At 41.3% G+C, this 27,166-nt stretch overlaps 1 protein-coding gene across 1 annotated transcript in view; it reads right to left on the bottom strand.

The window, feature by feature from the left end:
- fer (fer (fps/fes related) tyrosine kinase) overlaps positions 1-27,166 on the bottom strand; it is a 77,965-nt gene that overhangs the window by 32,805 nt on the left and 17,994 nt on the right. The window contains exons 6-12 of the mRNA XM_061263217.1: positions 23,614-23,751; positions 22,498-22,617; positions 22,095-22,217; positions 18,929-19,118; positions 12,110-12,205; positions 9,657-9,860; positions 8,962-9,084 (exon numbers count right to left, since the gene is read on the bottom strand). Coding sequence (XP_061119201.1) covers positions 8,962-9,084; positions 9,657-9,860; positions 12,110-12,205; positions 18,929-19,118; positions 22,095-22,217; positions 22,498-22,617; positions 23,614-23,751 — 994 coding nt within the window. The remainder of the gene's footprint in view (positions 1-8,961; positions 9,085-9,656; positions 9,861-12,109; positions 12,206-18,928; positions 19,119-22,094; positions 22,218-22,497; positions 22,618-23,613; positions 23,752-27,166) is intronic.

Genomic DNA, 27,166 nt, shown 5'->3' with positions numbered 1-27,166 from the left:
ACGCAGAATGCAAACACAGAGGGAAACGGAAAGCAAACACAAGAGCCCGCTCCCCTTCGGAGCTCATTTTTAATTAAAGAGAAAATTTCAACAGAATGCATTTTAACTACAGCCAAAGGAATGAAAGTGAATATCAGGCATACCATTGAAACGGATTCTTTAAATGACACCACTCTGGCAGCTACTGGTTCCTAAACATCCAATGCCACTTGGATGCCAATTAGTAATTCAGTAGAAACAGTAATTGACAAAAGGAAATCTCTGTTTGAGGATTCTCTATCAGAGAATGTTAAAATATATATATTTTTGTGAATGACACGGAGCCGTGGGCCACAGTACTGAAGACCTATTCAGCTACACAATAATTCTACAAACAAACAATGTGCGAAAAACAGTGTCGTTTAAGTATGGCAGCCAGGCGTTTTGTCCAAACTTTATTAATGTACAAGCTGAAGTGGACTGGCTCATTCCTGCTCTTGTCGCCATGTGTTTTTCCAGCCTCCGAGAACACGACTGCATCCTTGTGACACGAAACCGCAGAATTGACATATTCAAATACAGGACAAGCAATATCCTGGACATGATGAGAGTTTGATTTGAGCTGGGGAAAAGTGGAAAGAGGCAGAAAGCAGTGATGGCCTGAGATGCATGGTACATTGAGTCACTTTATAGAAACGGAAATAACCATCGCATTGAAAACCCCATCTCGCCAGTGTGAGTTTCTAATATACAAGCTACTGGAGGATTCTGAAAGAAGATGTGCTCTTCCCAAGGTAATCTTCTGCTTAGAATAGACCTCTTTAAGGTAGAAATGCATACAGTGAATAAATGGCCTCCAGAATTATTGGCACCCCTGACTGGCAATGACAACAATTACATTTTAATGCATCAATGAACAAGTTTACACAAGCAATCGTGTATCATTGTGCCCTCATATTCCTGCATTGCAAAAATGAGACCAGTGTAGGATATAATTCTTTCAGCCACCGATGGTTTTAGATGGCGATTCTAGATGGAGACGTGCATATAGGATACTGGACAGAGCCCCCATAATCGTCCGGCCACGCCGTCAGCTCCACACTGGCGAGACTACGCAGGTGACATCCAGGCCGCGTGACATTGATGACGGTCACATTACCCGTGCCGACTCTGCCATTAGCCCGATGTTAATCATTTGTTTTTCACATTTCAGCCAGGGGCGAAAGCCATGCTGGAGCTTCGCATGTGAGCATTACTCAGCCTGCCGGCTGGCGTCACAGGCGTGACGGGCCTGGTTTGAACAGAACGATGAAGCGCCAGGACCGCACGCTGGCCTTCCACTGCTGCCAAAAACACACGTGCCTCTGCACCTCTGACCTGCCACTCCAGGTTCTGCATGTGAGTAACGGATTATTAATCTGACATTTGTGCTCAAGACGTAGCATCCGACACACCGAGATATTAGTTTGGTTTTCCAGAACATTATTAACAGTGCTGTAACCATAGCAATCTTCAAATCTAAATTTGAGATATTTGTTCTACAGTGTAACACAGTTGCATAAAGAGTGTAGGTATTTAGTTCAGTACTGAAAGTCCTCATGTGATGGGATCTCCAACATTATCATGAAAATGGAAATATTTTTTTATGTAATTTTATTGTTCATTGCCACTATGCTTGAAAATGCATCCTGGTCTTTCAATATACTGTATTTCAACAACTACTACTAGTGAAGCACAGTCTTTTTATCCTTGAAGCAAGGACTAAGCGAAGTCATTACACCTGACAGAAAAGTCTATTGGAGGCATTACTGCCTATTGCATGAGGCAGGCAAGTATCAATATGATGGTGATTAATAAAAGACTGCTAAAACCTGGGATAATACCGTGAAATACAATAAGCCCTGGACTAAACAGTGTGCATAAGTTATCACGAATCCTTTATCATTTAGGACGACACAGAGAGCTGCAATACTTTGCTAACAATAGAATAATAATAATGGAGAAGGAGAGGAATTGCGCACAGCCAGAATGGAATAGTTTGAAACTCCGGCCATATCCACACAAATCCCTCCCTGTCGGCATTGGGGACGCAGGGTAATTTCAAATGAAATTCAAATAACAAGCGTCAGGGTTATTTCAGACATGAACGTGGATCCAGCGCAATTTCCCCCCGCCAAGCGAAGAAGATTCAAATCTCACACAAAAAGAACTGTGGGCACTGACACCACGTGAGAGAATGGGCTTTTTCATTTCGAGATTTCAATGCGTTTTCAATGCGGTTTCAAGGCTGCAGCCTGAAGGGGGGGGACCTGACAGTGTCGAGTCATTCTAATTCACGGCACCTTAAATAAGATATTTATCTCCCCCCTTTCCCATCCAGAGAGAGCACTTTCCATCACAGTGGGGCCTTTCAACATTTCAATAGCCCGCAAGTTTCTCCTTGGTTGAGTTAATGAAACTGTTGGCACACTCCATTCAGGTTTTGACAAAATGGAACCCATCACAGAAACAGAGTGAAATCTGCCGGAAAATGACTCTTAATTAATTTCCGCGATAGAAAAATGCAGAAGCCGTGTCCTACTGCCAGTGAGACTGGTCATGGGATTTCTACATGGGATTCTATTTATCAGGTATCCATTACCTGCTGCAAACAGACCATTTGTTCACGTTATTATATCCAATTCATTAATTACGCACAAAGCAAAATCTAACACTATTACCTGGTATCGCACAGAGTCAAAAATAAATTCTTATTAGCCATGTCTTACACCAAAAATCCATTCTGGGAATAATCCAGTTAGTTATGGCAAATACAGAAGAACCACACAGATGTAATACTCAGATGTTACAGACTAACAGGCCCACAAAAAATACTGTAAGAATGAGATCCAAAATTGGCTTTAAAAAGAGCGGGAAATGCAGTGAGAATATAGCCTAACATAATAAAGCATTTCAGTGTTATATTGACCCAAATAACCTACCGACCTATATTCAGAAAAAAAAAAAGTGCTTTTATGTTCCAAAGAGATTATTCTTCATTTACCAATTTACTGCAAAAAATGTAAAAAGCCTGTTCTAGGGGAAACTCACTAATGAAAATACACAATTTCCTTCCGTCATTAGTGTAGCGTAGTACAAGACTAACAGAAAAAAACAGCAGCATCCCATCCATTATGACCCAGGTTCATAAACGGCCTTTTGACTGCAGTGTACAGGGTGCAGCAACACCATCCGGGAGGCCAATCCTTTGCATCATTAAATTGTGATGGCACCCAAATCACCTTCCTCACCAAACAGGGAGGCCACTAGCCAAGCACCACCATTTTATGAGAAAATAGCCAAATGCTTTCCAGAAAACCATTTAAAAGCACTTAGCTTTTTCAGTTTCTTTAGGTCTAATACTGTGCTAATGACAACAGCCATTAACAAAGCACTGATAATGACATTAACAATTATAATACAATTATGTAAAATACCATCAAGACAATTGAGGATGCACATCCAAATCTATGACTAACTAAAGAACATTCATTATAACATTGTGATAAGTATCATACACCAAGCTAATACTGAAAAGCCCTGGACAAGTTGTTATTATTATTATTATTATATATATTATTAAACTTATGGGCAGACATCTGGAAGTGTGTGCGCATGCCTGTTTGTGCGCATGAGAGACAGAGAGACAGAGTGATCAGGCATTAAAATGTTGAGCCTCTAACAGGCAGGTTGCATTCGCAACGTAAAGCATTACAGTGGGCTCAAGAATGATTGGCACCCCTCACCAGCAATGCACAATCAAGGCTTAAAAAAATTATAATAATATAATTATAGAGAAAGGTAATACACGAACATGTGCCAAATACTGTACTTTATTAATGTTTCAATGGAAACAACCAAAATCATAACAATCATTTCATAAAAAATAAATTTCAACAAAATCAAGGTTTCAGAATTATTGGCACCCTTCACCTAGTACTCAGTGCAACCACCTCCGGCAAGGATAACAGCATGGAGTCTCTTCCTGTAATTTTTGACAAGATTAAGGAACACATTTGGAGGGATTTTGGACCATTCCTCTTTGCATATCCTTTCAAGATCCTTCACGTTCTTGGGTTTGTGCTTATCAACTGACCTCTTCAACTGAGCCCACAGGTTTTCGATTGGATTGAGGTCTGGTGACTGAGATGGCCATTGCAGAACGTTGATTTTGTTGTCACGGAACCATTTCTGAGGTGTGTTTTGGGTCATTGTCTTGTTGGAAAGTCCACCTACGACCAAGTCCCAGACTTCTGGCAGAGGAAACCAGATTTTCAGCCAAAATTGCCAGATACTTGCTGGAATTCATTATGCCATCAATCCTAACCAGTGCCCCTGGACCTCTGGAATTAAAACAGCCCCAAAACATGACTGACCAACCCACCACCATATTTCACTGTGGGTATGAGGTGCTTCTCCTTGTATGCATCTCTGTTCCTACGCCAAACATACCGATGCTGTATCGGACCAAAACGTTCAATTTTCGTCTCATCTGACCAGAGAACCATGTTCCAGTCATAATGTAAATGACGTTTGGCAAACTCCAAGCACTTTCTTCTGTGTCTTGTGGTCAGAAAAGGCTTTCTTCTGGCAACCCTTCCAATGAGGCTGTGGTTATGGAGGTGGCGTCTGATGGTGCTTTTTGAAACCTGGTGACCCCAAGATGCCACCAAGACCTGTAATTCTTTCACTGTGATCCTTGGGGATTTTATTGCTTCTCTCACCATTCTCCTCAGTATCCTGGGGGGCAAGATGCAGTTGCGTCCTCTACCCATGAGATTTTCAACAGTTCCATATCTTTCGAACTTTTTTATAATTGCTCTGACAGTGCTCAGTGGTATATTCAATCGTTTGTGAATTTTCTTGTAGCCATTACCACGTTTATGAAGGTCTACGACCATCTGCCTCTTTTGAACTGCCAATTCTTTTGTTTTCTTCATGGTGTTGGATGACAAAGGGATATTGCATATGTGTTACCTCATTTTTATACCCTAGTGAAACAGGAAGTGATGTAATCACTCAATACAGTTCCTTAACACATAGATACATTTAAATAAGTGGAATTTAATACCTGGTTTAATTTTGGTAAGTGTTATTTACAATAATCTTTAAGGGTGCCAATAATTGTGAAACATTGATTTGGAGGAAATTGATTTTTAATTAAATCAGTAAATGATTTTTGTTGGTTGCATTGAAACATTAATATAGCACAGTATTTATCACATGTTGTTATTTTGGGGGGGGGGGGGGCAGTAAGAATTCTTATTACATTTAACTGGTGTTTAGGTGGCATCGAGGCCGCTGTACCGGTGCTTTTGCTCTTTTTGGGCAAATAATATGGTACATTAATACATTTACTGGCTGTTCTTCCCAGTGTTTTATGGGCTACAGCGACATTATTATATTCAAATGACCCAACCTGAACCTGTTTTTCCACACAAGCTCAAAAATGTTTGAGTGCTGTCGATGGTCCTGAACTGCACAGCGATTTCCCAATTTAGCTTAATGCAAATATAGTCCAGGTCACTGTTGTGCATTTGCGCTAAGTGTATGCTAGCTTGTCAAGGATATGCCAGCTTAACAGCGGTATTGGGGCAGTCAGGGTTTTTGACCCAAGAAAATACACATGAAGCAACTCTAAAACAGTGTGTACAGCAACTTCATGTTTCCATAGGTTGCACTTTTATTTATCAAGAAAATAAAAAAATTCCTTTGGTGCATGCAACCTGAGAAGAAAATAATCACAAACTGATATTCATGTTTATAATTTTGAATAACACCAAAACTAATCTATCCATATGTCCACCTCCGGGTAGCATTAACTCTACACCATCAAGTAAATTTAAATGTACAAGATTTAACTTCCTCTTTCAGTTTCAGGTGAATGGTTTATCACATGCTTATGATGCAAAAGGTTCTCCCTAAAATCTAAACAGGCACAATGCATAGATAAAAAAAGCCTACAAAAACATAAATAAACAAATAAACAAAGCAGTCCTAAAAAAACTCCAACAGATATAAACAATGTTGTCACAGCTTGTCCAGCCATCTCGCAAAACGCCAAGCATGACTCATCGAGCCCGGAGAAGTCACTGTACTCAGAGCTGCGAGTTTGTCATCCGTAAAGCTGCGCTGTGCCATACACTTCGGGCAAAGACAGGAAGGCTTTAACGCATAAGTTAGATTAAAGTGGCTACGGTCCATGTCTTTTTGGCCAAGGATGGCTTCAGAAAACAAGGTGCTGAATGCACAAGTTCTGTGAATTGTCCGTGGGGGAACAACTTCAAACACATGCAGATCGGTTCCATTATTCATTTGCATAACACAAACGCAAGGGCATGAATTTAAAGAAAAAAGAAAACCCAGAATGTTGACATGCAACCCATTGTGTTCCGAGTTCTGGCTGAGACACGGTGAAATTGAGGGTGTGTTGAAATATAAATGAAATGACTACTGCCTTTAACTTAACAATTAAAGCAAGTATTTGTTTTAAAGCAAATATTTACATTTCTGAACCTGAAACATTCTAAATACCTTCTCCATTATTTAAACATTTATGGGTTTTTTTTTTTTTTTTTTCTACATTTTGCTACAGTATACAGTATATCCACTCACAATTTCTAATGACTTCAGGCTACCTAGCCCTCATAAAATGCCCTGAATTCCACCTCTTTGTCTTTTTCCTCATAGAAGATTCCATTTTTCTGTTCTCGGATGTCAGCTCAAAAAACGGAAAAACAAAACAGAAAAAGAGCCAAGGGGTAGATGAACTAAAAATAGATGAACGGAGGGTCGATCTGTGATATTTGAGAAATGCTGCGTGTGTTGGCCTCGTGCCATCAGCCGAGATGTGAGCAGCTTCATGTCGCATTCTGTGACAAAGCTGGAATTGTGATGGAAAGCAGGGTGTTTACCAGAAACCTGAAGCCATATACAAATCTCCTCAAGCGAAGAACGGCCTAAAGGTTCTTGAACATTGACATCATCTCCTTTTCCTGTGTCGTCGATGGCATTTGGAGTGTCCTGCGTTGCTACAGGCTAACTGTTTCGAGTGTAATGCACAAGTGGATCGAGCCGTGTCCACCAGCACAGATCTGCTCAGCAACGGCTAGGTTCATACAGGGTAAAAATGTGTGGAGGGGTGACCTACCTGCGTGTTGAGGCAGGTCATGTGGAAAGCACAGCATCATGGGAGACAGTGAGTGAAACTAACTCACAAGAATGAATTGGCTCGACGAGAGAACGGAAATAATTTCTTAGCCTGGTGTACCACTCCAGCCTCTGAATTGGCACTCGAAGGCGAATGGTAGAAAGGAATCAATGTGCGCGTGCCATTTTAAAGTTCACTCTCAAAATGAAAAATACAGAGACTGATCTACAAGCAGAGCTCATACAGAAACTGTACACGGAACAAGAAGCAGCATAAAAAAGGAGATTACACCAAACACCATGAACAAACCTCATTTTCTTAACAAAGAATGTGCCTATCCCAAAGCATTAACAAGCATCACACACAAAGTAACCACGACACACAAACAGGGCATTAATCTCCCTGCGTCCCTCAAAATGAGGTCAGATGGAACCCCTGGTGGCTGCACAGAGCACCAAGCACTTTGAGCAGTGTAATGAAGTAACGCACCACGGGGCCTCCAAACGCACACAAAACACGCTCATACGTGTGCTGTGTGAGGGCGTGCCCCGTCATGCTGAAAGCCAATCTCCGAGCTGCCGGGTCGTAATCGCGCTGATGCAAGCGCACGCTCAGCACACGCTGCGGATGAGTGGCGGGAATGAGCCTGACAGGAGCGAACACGCTCTGAAGAATCCCGTTTGCGATGGGGAGAGGGGAGAACAGAGGCACGAAACCAAAGCAGAAATCCTCCGCAAAGCCGGGGATCAGACCGAAGAGAACTTCACACCTTAGCAACCCACTGGCAAGATGATGAGTTGCCTGACAAGAGAAAAAATACCCTTTGAAGGATGTCATGAGCTGATATTTACCTTTGAGGCATAGGGTGAGTGCTGACAAACAGTAGGCTACTCACTGTCTGAACATCCTAAACGGATGTAATACAGACTTTGGTAGAGAAATTCCTAAGAAAAGCACCCAGCTGGTAGAACACCACCTAGCAAATTAAACAATGATCTTATAATAACAGCAAAAACAGGAATAACAAAATTTCATATTCTGACATTGCACCCATTTTCAAGTATTCTTCAGTGTATGACTTTTTGACTGAATGACAATGCAAATCAGTAATATGTGAATTAATCTTAAATGAGTAACTATAAAGTTTGCTTAATAGTTGAATATGATTAATAACGGAATGAGCTTTTAGTGCATTTAAACTTTGGGGAGGTTCAGGGCCTTCTAAAATACAGAATCGAATAATGCAGTGAAGAAGCGACATTACGACTGTGTATTACAGTTAACGACAAAAAATTGAAGATACTGCCTGCTCCCTGTTTCAATAATGTTATTCAAATTTGAAGAAGACTGAAAATAACCTTCTTTTCTTTGAGGGCCTTAAGGGTCCAGTCATATCTCCACTCCAGTGAGCCACTCAGGAATGAAGTGTTGCAACAAAAACACTCAATGCTCACACAGGTCTAAATCAACAGATAGTGTAGAATAAAACAAGACAAAGAGGCAATTGCACAATGCTGAGATGAGGCCTCGCTTTAAACGAATCGCATTCCTGGATGACCGCCATGACAAGCCAAGACAGTGCTCTGCTTGAGAGGGTGCTGGTAATAGAAACTGAGCTACAATTACAGACGATACCAAAAGGTTAAAGACCACTGGGAAAATGGGAGTGGCTTTTCGTTTTCTACAGAACGCAACGTGCACCGGGCTTAGCGGGCTGAATGAATCACAATTTGGAGGTACAGTGAGATAGCCCACAGACACATCAATTACAGAGGAACATGATGAGGCTTTACCTTGACGACTGGGTTTAACAGCACAACCCCAGACTTCTTGGTGATGACTTGCTTTGTAGTGTAATGGTGTTCAATAAGCTGGGGAATAGTTGGGAATCCAGTGCCTTCAAATCGATATTGATTCTGGGAAAATCAAAGAGAAAGGTTAGAGAACACAGGGGTGTAATATTATAATTTCACCTGGTTACAGCTCACACTTTCCATGCAAAGCATGCTTTCACATGACAGGAATACATTGCATTACAATGGAGGTAAAAGGCTGAAATATTTCATATGTGGAATGAATTTCAAAATGACAGAAGCTCTATAGCAACCATAGGCTGAAAATCCGAGCATTAAGCTGAATAAATGGCTTTGTGCATCATCTAGATTCTCGCTTCTGCTGTCCTCAAATAGGGCAATTATTTTCTCAGTGAGGAATCTGTACAAATTCCAGATCGAAATTCCAGCTTCGATCCTTCAGAAACAGGGATGTCACATCAAGTGGGCTACAGTAGCCGTGTGTCACACTGCCATAAAGGTGGATGTGGGTAAGACAGCCCAATGCATCTCAAAAGCAAGCTGAACTGCCATACTTACAGTGCCGACTGTTCAAGGAAACTCAGAGGCTGCAATTCATCTTAAGGACCTTTGTTTATGTAAAGCTAACAGATTGTTTGTATAGTATTCTGGAAAGCGCAGTTTTAAGCACTTACATCGGCGAACTGGATGATGAAGTGCCGTCGCTGTGCGTCGGAGAAGACCGACAGGACGTATTCTCCGGGCTTGCCATGGCTCTCTCGGACCAGGAAGTCCCCCTGCTGTTTGAGCAGCTCCTGGGCCTCTATCCTGGGAATGGCCCCGTGGTACCACTCCTGCTCCCCAAGCGGCTTCTCACTGGTCGGTATCACATCGAAAAACTGAGGAACAAGAGCAAGTTCTGAGTTACCTTCTGCGGGTAACCTTGACGCAATCATCGTCAATTATAACGACTAAAATAAAAAGACAAAAAAAATTACGTCGCTGCTCTGCAAAAGAGAAAGAGAAACTACATCAAATAAAGAAGAGAAACTACATCAAATAACATCCTAACTTCCTTCTCTATGCAATCTGTGTGCAGTGGAAAATCGAAAAGGACAGTCTGAGGTTATTTATTTTGTTGATTACGGCAACAAGGGGTTATGTTGTCCCCCAGGATTTGGGAAAGACAAGTAGAGTAGAGCTCTTCTGCTGTGTGCCATGATGCTTTCCACCACGATTCTGAGGCTTCAATAAAGCACAACACAAAACTTACTGACTTACGCACTTCACTGGAACATTATTATTGCCTGCACCTCACAATCTTTCAGAAGAAATGTGTATTGCCTACCAAGTCTATTTCATGCATATTTTATGAGGTAGACAGTTACACCATTATGGATACGTTTATGCACTGAATATATAACATCATTAATTTTGTTGTACTGCCTTTTTATAAAATATTCATAACAAAATATACAAGTATGTCCCAATGACAAGAGAAATGTGGTGTATATACAAGGACTGATTTAACTTAATAGTATGTTAAGTCTCTGTTCGAGATCTGTACAAAACATCTGGGGTGCCAGATATAGGCTAGGCAGAACCCATTATAATTACTCTTATATTATATTATAATATAATATACAATATTCATTTAAACTTTTTGGGTCTTTAAGGTGACTGTAGGTAATGACTCAATTCAGTTTCACAGAATTATAGCATGCATGCTTAGAAACCATTTTAACCCTTTGAAGAATGTTTTTTTTTTCCACAATTCCAAGTCAGTGTTCTTGAACTTGCTTTCAATTACCAGTAGTGATATTAACATCAGCATTGGAATGTTCAGTTAAGAAAATTAGACTTGCATATTTGTGATCTAACACCTTAAAGGGTTAAAAAAGCCTTCAGATATAATCCTATTCATTACATTACATTATTGGCATTTGGCAGACGCTCTTATCCAGAAAAATTCTGTGGAACATTTGCTGCATGATATTACATATTAAATTCTCTGAATTTACAACACAGCACACCTTGCAAACCTAATCCCTTCATTTTAGATGGGCTATTTGGTCCATTCAGCATGCTGTTGAATAGCTTCTCATATTACCTGTACATTTTACAGGACTTCCAAGAAGACACAATATTCCTTTTTTCCTCAGCGCACTGTAATCAAACACCTACTGTAATGCTGTTAGCTAGAGGAAAACCTGCTAGTTATGTGCCTGCCTCGACAAAATACAGTTTTTGAAGCAGTAATTTTATTTATTTATTTATTTTTTAAGTAGATAATAGTACATTTTCCCCCATCTTTGCAGTTTCTTCAGAAAGCAATTTAATTGTCATACAAACACTATGAATTGACCTGGGGGGCAACAATAAGCAAGAATGTGAAGTAAGGAAAAAGTTAAATAGTCTTCATCCCAACACTTTTTATGTGTTTATCCTTTTAAAGTGGGGGAAGTCTGGCAATATGAAGTCAGTTAAGCACACTATATTGCCTCATGTCCCCTGTGGCTGAACAGACAAACCATGGTAGGTTCATCCATGGGAATGAGAGGTTCACACAGAGGGAACGCTGAACTCTACAGTATATAGAGCAAACATGGAGGAATCTACCATTTAGTCTAAAATCTATATAGAGCAAACATGGTGGAATCCACCATTTAGTCTAAACTCTATATAGAGCAAACATGGTGGAATCCACCATTTAATCTAAACTCTATACAGACCATACATGGTACATACATACATCCACCATTTAAGAATTCAGAGCCGGCCTGACCTTTTACCCTCTCACTCAAACATCCAGACATTTGTAATCTTTTGGATCTATCAGCAGCCAGTTAATGCACACCACTGTTATTTCAATCTCAGAATTAAATAAGCCTACATGATCCATACAGGTTTTCACAAGAAATAATAAAAACATCCTCATTTTCAGTAGAAAAACCCAACTCATTAATTCATAATAAACAACAACAATGAAAAAAAAAAAATACAATAAAATAAAATAATTTTCAACTCTAAAAATCTGTGAACACCCAAAAGCCTGAAGAGGTTCTCTTTGTTTGAAGGAGGACTATCCTCACAGTCCCTTAGGACCAGAGCCAAAGTCAGGGGAGTATGCAGAGACTAATGCACTTACCGAGGAGGAGCCCAGGACTGACTTTGGAGAGCGAATGATGCCGGCGATGGAATGACGTAAGGTGTCAAACTTAGATATCCTGTCTTTTCCTTTGTCCTATGGGGGGAAAGCGGTGCTATGGTTATTGTGCTGTACATAAGACGCCAGTGAAACTGTGAAACAGTGCTAAAACATCACCTGAATGCAGGGCAGTACATTAGCGAGGCGAGGGCGAGCTTTCATTAACCGCATAATGGAGCGACAATGAGCGGCCTATTGTTAACTAGACTGAACTAATAAGGTTTCTGCTTTTCACCACGAAGACTGGCTCAAGTCAAGGGAAGTGCTAAAAGCATATGATAGCGGTGCCTTTTTTCACATTCCGAACACTTCACACGTTCACACTCTACAATCTATTACTACATTAGAACGTACAATTCATCACTCTCACTGGGTCGTCTTCAAATGAAAATGCAACCACCATTATGGTGCAGTATCTCTACGGAAAAAGCCTCTTTTAGTTCAGAATTACAATGACCAATCTCGAAAGGTCAGGAAAGACAATGCCAATAAATAAATAAATGAAAATTATGCAGCATCTTTGAACTGAAAAGCAGTGACCAGGAAGGTCAGGGAAAAGACAGCTATGTCCTATTTAATCAAAACATTAAAGCAACATAATGCAAGCTGTGAAATCTGACCAGTGCTGTGTAAACAATGCCTTTTGAAGATGCTGAGCCAGCAGCGTTGTGCACACACTTTCACCACCTCACTTTGAAGCTCTGCAGCCAGCGATGGCGGCTGTTCCACTAGGGGCCATAAACCCAGAAAGCATAGCCAGGAATTAAAGCGTGCACTCAGGAAGCCCCTGTGTTCCTTCACCAGGCTCAAACCTCTTAGTGTGAAGCTGGCCAAGTCTAAGACTTAAAGCCAAGAGTTAGCATCACACACAGCCCCACTGATCCCAGAGAAAATGTGCAAAGCAAAGTTAGGTGGGAAATTAGCCCAAGCGCCTCAACATTTCACAGTGGTATTACACTGAATACTGGATCCTCAAGCACTAAAACAAGAGGGCTGTTGACCAACTAACCCACACACTGCACTCAGTACACTCGGTGTACATCGGATCAGTCATTGAGGGAACATGCAGGGGGCCAATGGGAGAGACCACAGTCGTTTACCCTGTGGCTGTTTCTGCAGCAGATCCACATCACTGAAACAGACATGATTTCACACAGGTTCACAGGGTAAAATTACATACAACTATTCCTATTCCATCTGAATTTAGGGACACAAATGCACACGAATGTAACAGCTTTGGGTCTCTTAAAGACTTTAACCAAATGCACCTTTGCAAGAGCATGTTTAAAATGCCCAAATCATTCATAATCTATAGGTGATGAGTGAAAACCAGGTTCCAGGAAACAAACTACTGTAAATCGATCAAAGCGCAATATGGCTCCACATTTTTTCACTGAAAACGGTTCATAGCCACTATGGTTTTAACCGTATCATGCAGGTTCATGTCACTGGGATGGATCACTGCTTGGCTCAACACTGACACTGTATGTACTACTGATCTTATAAATCATCATTAGTTCCTATAAGTACATTAGTACATTGTGCGGCACTGTATATCTTATGATAATGATGGCACATTACAAGTGCGAATACATTTTGCTTATTTTTGATATAATTTAGCACAGACTTTCACAGCTCATGCTCATCCACTCATTCATAGCCTGCCAAGCAGCAAAAACAAAATGAAGCACATTCTATTGTATACAAACTGTGCAAATTAAAGTCTTATTCTAGTCTTCACCAGTATTTCACCAAAAAATGCAGGTGAGTAGAACAAGAAATGGTGTCACGTGAGGGGGCCGGATCCCGGACCTGGTGTGACCCGTGTCTCCCGGTGAGAGGAACGAGACGATCAGCAGGCGTCTAATCAGCCCCATGTCTCCCACATGGATTAAACGAACGTGCCGGATCAGGCCAGAGTGGCCTTTCCAAGATGACAAATTTGTGTCCGGCAACAAGCAGATTTATTACTTTATTTTTATATCTTTTTTTACGAATGTCTAGTTAGGGCTGTTGGCGCCATCGGCATGAAAACGGAAGGCCGCGCACGCCCCGCAGCGGGCTGCTCCTGGCTCGCGTCACCACGCTCAGGTAATGACAACACAAAGGCGGGTCTGCGCGCAAACGTGTCGCAGGGATTAACGGTGGCTAAATGACGGCTTCTCGAGCAAGGCCGGAGTTTGAGCGGGGACCGCGCGCGCATGCTAATGACGTTTCCTTGACTGACGCGCTGCGGAGAGGGGAGTTAAACTCTGCCTCCACTCCGCTCCCGCAGACTAAAGGCTCTCAGCGGCGCCGTTATCGCCCCTCAGACCCGACAGGAAGCTGGATACAACGCGCCTCTCAAACCTCCATGCCACTTTGCTGCCTTTAACAAACTAATTATCCGCACTCCCCATACTCTTTACTTCACTGCGGCAATAGGCTGCTAATACCGTTAACTGTGCACAACTCCGTGGCTAAAGAGATAAGCCCAGAACCTTTCATACTAATTCCACAACTCTACAGTGTGTGTGTGTGTGTGTGTGGGGGGGGGAATAATGGAAGATGTAAGAATGGTGCAATTATCTTTTATGGCCACATCTACCATCTAGCAGTACTTTAGTTTGAACCTGCTAATCATGTAACTGTCAATTAAGCATGTGAGGCGAAGCTTCTTTTTAAGGGTTCACTGAAAGGACCTCACCTGATGCCCACACGCACTCACACACCCACACGTGCACGCATGCATGCACACGCACACGCGCACACGCACGCGCACGCACACACACATACGTGCACACACATATGCGCACGCACGCGCGCGCACGCACGCACACACACATGCGCACACACGCACGCACACACGCACGCACGCACACACACATACGCGCACACACGCACGCACGCGCACACACGCGCACACACGCGCACACACGCGCACACACGCGCACACACACACACACACACACACACACACGCGCGCACACGCACGCACACGCACGCACACGCACGCACACGCACGCACACGCCTCAATTTGCCGTTGATTGTTCTTGGGTTCTTATTCCTCAAGAAAATGAAAAGGTCAAAAGCTGTAGTCAGCAAAAGCCATTTTAATGCTTGTTCCCCAATTTTCAATGCAATTATAAACACCATTGACTTGAGAGCATTTACTAAAACGCGTTTTTCATGGAGACCTGGCAAACTACAGTAAGTGTAGCCACGTGCTACAGACATAAAGGCAGACTCTCAAAGTGAACTTTCTCCATTAAATCAATTAAATCTACAACCAGCAATGCAAGCATCACATTTTATTACCCACTAAAAGCAAAGACATCACTGCAAGTCATCCAAGCATTATAAGTCCAATACAACAGTATGTGTGCAATAATACCACTTACCTCGCTGTCAGAGTCAAAAAAAGAAAATGAAGACGTTTAGCAACAGCATTACAAAACTAAAAAGGAGTAAAAACACAATGGAATTCGCTTTTATGACTTTTGTTTTAAGCAAATCTCCACACATGCTCTGACAATGTCTCCACCAGCATGAAATCACAAAGCTCTAAATTAGATGAGCACTCTTAAAGTCTTATAAAGATATTTATTTCCCAGGCCATTGTATTTTCCTGGAATTACAGGCGAGGAAGTCCGATTTCAAGACTGAAGTCGCACTGCCCTCTACCTGCGGTTATCGGTAATGTTCAGTATCTTCAGCTATTGACGCACCTTATAGACATTACCCTCATTCCGAAGCTTGGGCAAATAAAGGCAACACAAATTTTATAAGGAAAACAGCCTCCACTAATCAATGAGAGGAACAATGACCAGGTATTGAAAGTCTGAGTGTGTATGTGTGTTTACTTTACACTTTAACTGAAACGCTACAAACTACCTACAATTTTCACCAGAATCAGAAAAATACATCCCAAAGAGTATCTACACCTTTTTTCCTGCAGTTTTTCCCGGTAAGCCAAATTAAGCAAATAAATACAAATTGAAACATGCTTTTACCACAGCAGGCTTTATCTTAAGAGTCCAGGTGAGATCCTTTGGAAAACTACTGTTTTTCATTAAGCACTCTCGGAACATAAAACATTTATGTGGAGACTAACTTCACAGCTATCAACCACATGAACTAAGAAGGATGAGTTTCTGTGCTGGAAGTGAAATGAGACACTCTTCACAGATAAATTTGGACTTTGGACTCTAAATGTGAAAATGCCCTTTCTATAACGCAAAATTAAACACCACTGATTAATGCAATGGCTTTATCCGTGGGTTACATGCATCCAACTCTGGAAAGCTGGCTCAAACGGTTGTGTTGCTTAGCAGACAGCTTACTCAATGTCAATGAATATTTACAGATGAGAACCGCAATGCTTAGCAGAAAGCAAATGAATAATTAAGGATTGTTTTAATTAAGTAATTACGCAAATCGTTGGTAAAGTTATCAAAAGTAATTAATTGGATGTCAGTTAATGACAGGAGCATGAAAAAGACAGACGGCGGAAGGAGTGATTGCACAGTGTATGTGTGTGTACACACTGCTCATTAAGAAAGCTAAACTGTAAATAAGCCCAGCTGTTAAAGGCAGCTCATACAGACGTGTCAGAGTGAAGTACTGCCAGGCCTTCTTAATCTCCTCTGTCCTCCCTCTCCATGGCCCCTATGGGCAGTGTTGGGACAGGATCAAAATGGGGAACGCTCTCAAGGATATGAGATTGAGCAGGGCGTTACACTCACTTTCTACCCCCGAAGCGGCCCATGTGCTCGTACGCTGACAAAGACAGGTGCACCCTACTGCATCAAAATGTTTCATTAGTGTCCCAGTTAGCACACACCAATTTTCAGGATGAAGTGCTCTTGAAATGGGAGCACTGTAGAGTCCTGCTGAGACACGATGTGTGGACAGCAAGTACCAAAGTCACAGTTTCATATGCATAATTTAAATACAGGGGACGCTCCAGACCAAAGATGGACCCTAGCCTTTGGGTAGAAGGGGCCAAACCCCCCCAAAAAATAGAAAAATGGTCCTTAGAAAGCATACTTCTGTTTCTCTTGTAATTCTCCAGATTTTCCACATACCGTAAGAGGAGAAAATAGGCACAGCTGAAGTGTCCAGCTGAAAAACTAGTCCTTTACTAGATTGGTTGCCCACAGTCTGCCTACACCAGCTGCGTGTAAAGTGTGGCCTTTCAGTGCAAAGGTTTTCCAGCTGAGCTGATGGTCCAAGCAGTAAGAAGCAGCAGGAGCACATGCCTTGGAAGAGCATGCATGCTCATCTGTGCTTCCCAAATGGACAGAGAATATTGCAAGGACAGAGATAAAGATGGAACACATGTACAGCATAAAGTCCAGTTTATTGAAGGAAAGCTTGAATAAAAAGGACAAGCCTGCACACGGTCTTACAAGGGAACAGGTGCTGAGAGAAAAAGTAGATACTTACTGGAAAGAAAATATACTCTGAAAGGGTATTGCTAAAAAAAATTAAAAAAAAGAATTCAGGCGTTGGTGATCGGCCTTTCAGACCGGCTTTCAGAAATATTGAGGCGCTTTTAACAGAACGAGCAATATGTTAGACCAGCACTTTTAACATGCTACTTTACTGCTCTAAAAACGTGGGTGTATACTTTTGATTTCCGACTTCCCTATTCAGAGAAAAACCTACAGAATACATCAGAAATAGTTCAACTAATAGACGGACAAAGCTGTAATGCAGTAACGGATATCCCTCTAATTACAGCTAGAAGCTCTGAACAGAATGTAACGGAGTGGCACAAAAGGCAGATTCGAGGTCTGGGTTATTCAATAAACAAGCCCGCTTTGTGTTTCCTTCTAATGCTAATCCTGGGTTCGCACTCTTAAACACTTAACCGTTTTAACTGCCAAATGTACACGTATGCCAGATAATAATGAAATAAGCAAATGACAAGCTAATTTAAAGCATCCACAAACCACACACTCACCACAGCTACCTATATGTATTCACCAGAGTTAACAAAGCGACTGAATGCACCGCAGAATTGACAGAGAAGGTGCACTCACAGTACAAAATGACTGCACTCACCACATAGTTAACAAGACAACTGCATTCACCATAGAGGTGACAGAACAGGTGCATTCACTGCACTGCACCAGTAGGAATACAATACATTTTAATGTAAATGTTACATTTAAATTTAAATAGATAAAATGAGGCATCAGTCTTTTCCTGCTGAAAACTCCCACTAGGTGGCATCTTTCCTCAATATGTGTACATGCCTCAGTCACTAAATGCTAAATGAAGAGCAACAAATAAAACAGCACTGGATTTTTCCTTTCTTATACCAAGTACTATTGCAATAATATAATCTAATTCAAATTCAAGGAGAACTGGGCGTTTTCGCTGCCATTTGTTGTAAAAACTATACTCAAATTAAATGATATTAATTTGATAGAACACACATGGCTAAATTTCAGTTTACCTGACAAGTTAAAAGTTTACCTGACAATACTGAAAGCATGGGGTCTGAGAGGTGACCAACAATTTAAACATCTGCACTGTTTACTGCTTCAACTTAATACGGTAAATCAGCTGGATCAGTGGCTACCGCTGGCTACTGTAAAGGATTGCTGGTCACACAGTCATGGCGATACTGCTCATCAGGGCTTTTTGGAGCCTTGCCCTAAGCAAACACAAAATCAACAGAGCTGCACACGTGAATGAAATAAAAACAACTAGTGGTGCACTCACCATATAAAATGACTGGACTCAGTCAACAAGACAACTGAACTCACCATAGAGTTGACGGAGCGGGCGTCCTCCTCGTAATTCACCACAGGCGGTGGCTCCTTGCCCTCGGTCTCCTGCATCTTCTGGTCCAGCAGGTCCTTCTGCGCGCTCAGCTTGGCCTCCGTACAGCGCAGCAGCTGCACAGTCTGTCTCAGCTCCTCCAGGGCCTGCTTCTGACTGAGCAGCAGCACCGCACTAAGAGACAAACAGACCCGGTCTCAGATCGGTCCACCGGACCTGGCCCCAGTTCGGTCCACCGGACCTGGCCCCAGTTCGGTCCACCAGAACCGGCCCCAGTTCGGTCCACCCGACACAGCCTCAGTTCAGTCCACCCGACACAGCCTCAGTTCAGTCCACCCGACACAGCCTCAGTTCAGTCCATCAGACACAGCCTCAGTTCAGTCCATCAGACACAGCCTTAGTTCAGCCTCAGTTCAGTCCATCCCTACACTTGCCCAGTGCTGAAAACACTGTAAAATCCCTGTGTGCTTCCCAAGCCAATTCAGCCTAAACAGACAATGGCACTTCACTGAGGAACTCAATGAGAACCCTGCAAAGTTCATCACCTGCCGAGATGGTCAAAACTTAATGTGTGTGCACTCAGGGCAAAACTATACTCACAGTTAAGCGTTAAGGGCCAGCACTAAAGCATTTTAATTAATGTACTTAGCAATAATGCCAGGTTAATATATCATCTGCTGTTACATGCACAACATTACATTACATTAAATTTGATGCGAGCCATAACAGGCAGCCTGATGGACAACATTAGCAGTTAAAAAAGCAAAATAAACATTACCTAATCATGAACGTAACATATGTGTAATTGTACAACATTCCATGTCAGCTTTCTACACCAGTAGGAATCCAATAGGAGTAGAGAAAATGAGGCATCAGTCTTTTCCTGCTGAAACTTCCCACTAGGTGGCATCTTTCCTCAATATGTGTACATACCTCAGTCACTAAATGCTAAATGAAGAGCAACAAATACAAATTTTGGAATAGGAACAGGAATTGAATTCTCCTCTTATACCAAGTTAAAACTATTAGTATAACATAATTCAAATTCAAAGACCACTGGACCTTTTCCCTGTAGTTTGTTTTAAATCCTACACTCAAATTAGCTTAATTCAATAGAACACACGTGGTTAAAGTTCAGACAAATTAACCTGAAAATACTGAAAGCATGGGGTCTGAGAGGTGAGCAACAATTTTAACATCTGAACATAGCCCCCAGTTTACTGCTTTACCATAATACCGTAAATCAGCTGGATCAGTGGCTACAGCTGGCTACTGTAAATGATTGCTGGTTGCACAGTCATGGTAATACTGCTCATCAGGGGTGTTTTTTAGAGCCTAGACCTTGTAAACATAAACAAAATCTGCAATGCATAAACAGAGCTGTACACTTCAAATGAACAATGCAACAATGGCGCTCCCTGGAATTATATTCTGACTTGAGTCTGCATGCAATTGTGCAAGCAAGAGGAATTCTGCTCTTGAATTAATTTCTGGCGTGCTTGACTTCTGGCATTAAAAGAAGGCCATAAATGAATTGGCTGAGGAATGCCCACGACTGCCTGCAAACAAACAATCACTAATATAACCGTACGGACGGCCGACCGGTGTCGGCTGTGCCAACATCTTGCCCTTTCATGAAGGATTACTCAGCAGACCATAAAAAATGCAGTCAGTCTCAGAACCAGGCAGCATCGGAGAGGACTTGTCCGGCTAAACCCTGCGGCTCGACACGTTCCAGCACCATGCTCCCGTTTAACCGCCGCAGATTCTCTCTTGGCTCAGTCAAAGCTAATTCGGCTCCCGGAACAATAACACGCATGACTTGGGAAAACTTCCAAATAAGGCCCCCCCCCCCGGTGCTTTCCCCGTCCAGTGGCAGGAATGTGATGGAAAAACAGACGGGATCAAATGCCTCCCAGCCATTTAGGGTGCTGAATCCCCCTAATCCTTTCTTTGTTTTAGATAAGGAGTAGAGTACAGTATGTCACACTGTAAAGCTTCTGCAGGCTGTATTTAAGGCAAAAGCTAAACTGAACTACTGGTTGCTTGGAGTATAGACTTTGAATAACTGCAGAAGAAATATACTAATATACTATAGTTGTTGCTGAAACTGAAAGCCTTCTTTTTGACATGTTCCTGTTTTTATTTGCGCATTTTTGTCTGGTATAAGACCTACATTTATTACTTCTTGTTCCCCAAATGTTACCATGAATAATTGAAGAAGCATGGTAATGTTAAACTTGCTAAAATAAGAGCGGGAATATAATTAAACCTATCCATTCTGCCTTGCAGCCCGGTTCTGACATAAAGCTAACCAGCATACATAACAAGCACTGACAAATCCCCCTTAAAGACAAAGGCTGACATAAGCTCCTTTATGTTTTTTTTGACAACAACATTTGTCATATCCCTGCAAGATTATCACAGAACCCCTGAATTTATCACCAGCATTGGACTCTTTGCTATGCTTTTATTTTTCCGGAAACTTTTGAATTCAAGTGAAAACCGCTCTTGTGGTCATGAGCAACTTAGCCAAAAATATGGACAGCAGGTTGTAGAAAGAGGCAAATTGAAATTTGCTGAAAAATGGCTGTGATTAAGTAGGCCTGGCTTATTTAGTTGTCCCAGGAAAACCAGGTTGCTGGTAGACCCATCTAGGAGTGAAACCTCCCTCAGAAACCCTCTGAATCAGTCAAATCACAACAGTGTCTTTTGGATATGGCGTTAAAACGAGGCCCTGAGTTATTGTGGTCATTAAAGATCCTGTGGCACATCGCAGGTTGTCTGGCGTCATGGCCAGATCCCCAACCTGCTTCTCTCAATACGGCCTCCTAATCATTGCCCTGTATACTTGCCTAAATAAATCCTTGTCTCTACACCCAATAGAACCCCTCCAAAAATAAGTTAGTTCTCAAGTAGCTTTACCTCGGGACACAGAATGACTCTTGTGATTACTTCTGCACCATTGTGTCATTGTTTGCTTGCAGACCAAAAGGAATTCAGTAAAAATAAAAAGGTCTTGCCCGCCAAAATAGTTCATTACCAAACCAAATTTGCACTAAACCATAAACGGAATGTAAAAGTTCCTCTTCTGGTTTTGTCAAGTATGCAAATAAAAGCTAAACCGGTCGTGCGGTAAATTGAACGTACTCTGACTTCTTCTCCCATGTCTTTGAGGCCTCCTCGATCTTGTTCTCCAAGTCTTGCACCAGATCCTCTTTGCTATGCAGACTCTGCTGGGTGAGGGCAAGCTCTTCCAATGTGGATTTTAACCTGTTAAACAAGCCACAGTATAATACAATACGATCATGCAATATTATACGATCGGCAAATGCAGTAGAGTACTAGGTCAAAAACATTCTTTCTGTGCAATAATTCCTGTTGGTACTAGGTTGTGAGGAAGAGGCAAACATACATAAATATCTACATGTTGCTACATTAAAGCCCAGCATCCTATGAAACACAGTATTTCAGCAGTAATAGATAGTAAACTGTATATATGCTCAATAATATTCTCACTGCTTAGGTTTAGAACAAAACAAATCACACTCACAATGCTTGTAGAGTGTCTGCTGTCAGATTATTCCACAGGATCTCATTTGCTTGAAGATTCTCAGTTTCCTCCAGTAGTGATATGTCAAACTCCACACTCGGCTCTTTGGTTTCTGGTGACCTGATTGAAGACATCGTACATTTAACTCCATGAAACTTTGAGGTGGACATTCAGAAGGGTATAGTTATATTCATATTAGACATGGAGATCCACAAACTTGGAATAATGAAATATTTTTAGAATGCATATTAAACATTACACCCATTGCGGTCACCATGAAAATAATCATGTTTGATGGATTTATCTTGCCCACATCCGATATCAGTGCCAAAAGGCAGCTTTAGATTTAGGTGTTCATTCACCCTTCTTCAAGAATTTGGCTGGTAGAAATATTCTTATAGAAACATCTTCCAACAAACAGAAACAGCACCATTACTAAACAATCTAACAATGACTTCTTAGGGAAAGTAAATAGAGATTATTTTGTCAACTCCATGAAAATAAGTGGTAGACATTTAACAGTAATGCAAGCCATCAAGCTGGAGCATATGAGCAAAGGTTTGTCAACCAAAATGTCAGTACATGCAAAGATACAAAGAAGATAAATATTGGTAAACTGGTGGCAAATCTGTACAATGCAAAAACATGCTCATGCAGCTATGTGCAAAGCCTCCTGGAATAATGTAAAAAATAATAATATAATAAAAAAACAATAATCTTGCAATTTTGTCTGCTGTCATCAACCAATTCACATCGACCGCAAGCAGTGAACATGTGAACAGACCCTAAAAACTTGGGTTCACTTCATGGGTCAATGGTCCAAGCGAATAGTTTCAGCAATGTTGTGCTTATATAGTTACGTTTTCCTCAAAACATTTTAACCTGGCTATACATTCTTAAACATTAAACATTTCTGACCCTGACAGGCCATATTCATTCCATGTTGAAGTCATACATTTTGGCAATTAGAAGGCATGCTAGTTAAGAGTAGTCTAAACCATAATTATACTTCGAAAAAAATCTTTCTGTATTTAAAGAAACAGAGACGGCAGATTTGATGTTTCCCGTGCAGTAACCACAACCTGCAATGGAAAGGCGCTCTCCACTCAGACATACCTGTATACTTCAATGAAATGTTCATACTCTGAAGCTGGGTCAATTTGCTCTATGGAGGTGTGAATCTCCTTGTGAACCTTGACTATTTCATCAGATAAAAGGCTGGTGATTTCACTGTATTCTTCCAAAATCCCCTTCCTGAAAAACAAAGAAGAAGACATGAATGATGTATACCATTAAGCAATATCTCACCGGGGGACCGCGGTGATACTTTATATACTGTACATCAGCACCCTGTGAAGAGGCTGCAGGCCTGATTCCTGATTGCTGATTGCTGACTGATTGCTTTACCTCTTTATACAATAAATCCTTTAAATAAAGATGCCACAAAACAGTTCGGGCCTAAAATGATAAAGTGGGGGGTTACGGTCATCTAGACCAAAACATGGCAGTCTGATGCACCAGTCTTCACCACCACAGCTTCCTTCCTGTAAGGGGCTGTATCAAACACTGTTCATGTCAGCTTGTGTTTGAAAGCACGGCTCACATTTAGCAACATCATATAGTAAAAGAACTACTGAACAACTATATTCCTTATCTGGTTTTAACAATGCCTATAAAAATAAAAATAAACTATCCCATACATATTCGTTTGTGTGAATGCTGTTGTACAGTTGTTGTACAAATAAAGAAACCCATAAGTTCTACTGTATATCTCTTTTCAATATGATAGTTAACCCCATAGATAACTGACCCCAAGGAGCACATCTTTAAATAATGTTGGTTCGTAGTCATATACAAGAGTATATAGTCAGGGGACAACCGGATATGGAATGGAGCATACAGAGCAATATGCACAAAAGAATGAAAGCATTCTTATCAGAGCCATCAAGCAACACTCTATAACCACAAAGTAGGTCTATGTGTCTCACCAACAACCCCACCCAGCAGTGTAGCCACCTACATGCACACGTCATTAAAAACTTTCAGAGACAATGCCCACAAACGCACACCATCCAGATCAGACAAAAGCAGAAATGGTCATTAATCTAGACCCGCACTTCTTTCAGGAATAATGATATCCAGTTCACATCTCATATCCTGTCATGTTGCAAAAGCAATCAAGCAGAAAATACTGGGTTGGGACACATGCATCGATTTTCAGAAAAATTGCACAAATCATTACCATCTGATATTTGAACTTCAAGCTTGTGTGAGCTCAATTAAGTGTTCTGCCTTTATAGGAATACCACATCAAGTAAGATGGCCTTACTGTTTGTCCTTTTTGGCCTCTCATTAAAATCCACAGATTACTTGAGCACAGCCCTAGACTGAAAGCTAATGCGTGCATGCATGCATACACAAAATAAACAGTGTAATCATAATATATACATAATCTTAATATAGTTTATTATTGCCTCTGATAAAATGGGATGTCCTCCATGCACCTCTACTGCTGATAGCCAAACTTCGGAAATGTGGCAGCTATCTATAAGTTCAAACTTCTATATTTGAAACACATTTTTCTTTCCAGTCGCAGATTAAAACTGAGATACAGCAAAGCCCTTCTTCTCCAAGGAAACCTCAACAGTACGCAATGTTCCATACGATTCATCAACTGGAAAACGCCGGTTGTATTTAGTCATTCCGGTATTAGGTCACATTTAGGCCACGGCTCAGGATATCTCCCAGGCAGGCAGGATTACTTTACAGGAACCAGGGGCCACAGACAGGCAGGATTACTGTACAGGAACCAGGGGCCACAGGCAGGCAGGATTACTGTACAGGAACCAGGGGCCACAGGCAGGCAGGATTACTGTACAGGAACCAGGGGCCACAGGCAGGCAGGATTACTGTACAGGAACCAGGGGCCACAGACAGGCAGGATTACTGTACAGGCAGGGAGGGGCTGTACATTAGGGATGTGCAGGGCTATCCGAAAAAACTATTAACCGTGGGAGCTACCAGTACTCGAATACTAAAAATATTATTTGGCTACTCTAATTATGCACGTTGCCTCACTGAGCATTGTGCGGGGGCACGCAGGAAAAATACATGTAAGCAAGTTGTGATTCAACAGGCAATGTTAAACCACAGGCGATTGAAGCATCGGCACAACAGCGGAAGGCAGACAAGTTCCTATCAGGTCATTCACTAGCCCAGTCAGTCGCGTTGTAGGGTGGGGGATGACTTGCATCCGTTTGCCTATGTTTGCAAGGTTTTGTGAATGTTGACATTCAATAAAGGTCTCCAATGGTTTACAGTTTATATTCAAATTTTTTTTCTGGACATTTCGCAAACATATTAACCTGTACTAATGATATTAGTTAGTTATCAGCTCATAATAATAACATAGCTTACTAATCTATATTTTCTAAAACATAGACGCAAACTGTAATGGCATTGAAAAAAAGTTATCAATAAACATAATCTTGGTATGGTCCAGAAAGAAGGTCTAATTATATTCCAGATTAACCCACTTTAAGAATAACCAAATACCAAAATTATTCACACTACTTCAATATGCAGTGCACTAAAGGCATCACACAACTGAATCACCCACAGGCAATATGTAAAACCAGCACTTTAGTCTCCAAGGACACATGCCATATTTTAATATGCTTATAACTGCTCTTTATTAATATGCCCTCAAATAGTCTTTTGGTACAAGGCCTGACAAACACATAATTTGTACACATTCTTAAGGTTTTACTTAAATATTTGTAAATATCAATCCCTACGACACTGACAATCCAACCCAATTTAAAAAGTACACACTTGAACATGCAGAAAAGTAATGGTTTTCAAGAAAATACCAAGAAGAACTAATGCTATAATCATTTTTTGCGAGGCAAAAAAAAAAGAGACACTTGAGAACACAGCAAATACAGTCGATGTACAAGGAAAAAAAGTCTACTGCAGAAGGAACTTGTTAAAGGAATTTGTCAAGACTGCACACTGAACCCTACAGCTCAGACAGTAGTAGTTTAGTCTGGTCGACATCATCATCCAACTGTGACAAGGAGTACACTGCAAATGAACACAGCTGGATTTGTCCCAAAAAGGGTAGCATGGGTTTAACTTAAGCAGGGTTCCTTGGACACTGTTCTTTAAGTGCCAGTGAATGACTCACCAGTTCTTATAATTAAGAAAGCCATCACACCGTGGTACCATCTCTGCTGTAGTGCACCTTGGGGCTTGTAGTCACAGGCACCTCAGTCAATATATTAAGAGTACAGTACAACCTGAAAGCTTTAGGTGCAGTTTTCCTTTAGTATAGATGATATAGGTGTAACATGAGTGTGCAGTACATTTGGCAGTTCAAAATATGCAGTTGATACTAGCTGGGTCTGAAGAAAGCACATTTTTATTAAACAGTGTATATTACACAATATTATTATCACTTATCCATGTCTGACTATCATAATAGTTTTGTGTGTTGTGCATGAATCAAAGTCTGGCCTGTTAATACCATTACGTGTTCATGGTAATGATGGAACACCTGTTACTGCTCAAAACAGAAGCAGTAAATTAGGGAACCAAATAAAAAAGACTTTCAATAGGCTTTCCATTTCTAATCCATGTGAACACAGCATTTGCCACAGCAGGTGAC

Source organism: Conger conger, chromosome 12 (genome assembly GCF_963514075.1).
Source record: "Conger conger chromosome 12, fConCon1.1, whole genome shotgun sequence".
NCBI lineage: Eukaryota > Metazoa > Chordata > Actinopteri > Anguilliformes > Congridae > Conger > Conger conger.
Note: the sequence above shows the minus strand (reverse complement) of the source record. Positions and strands in the feature narration are given on the sequence as shown.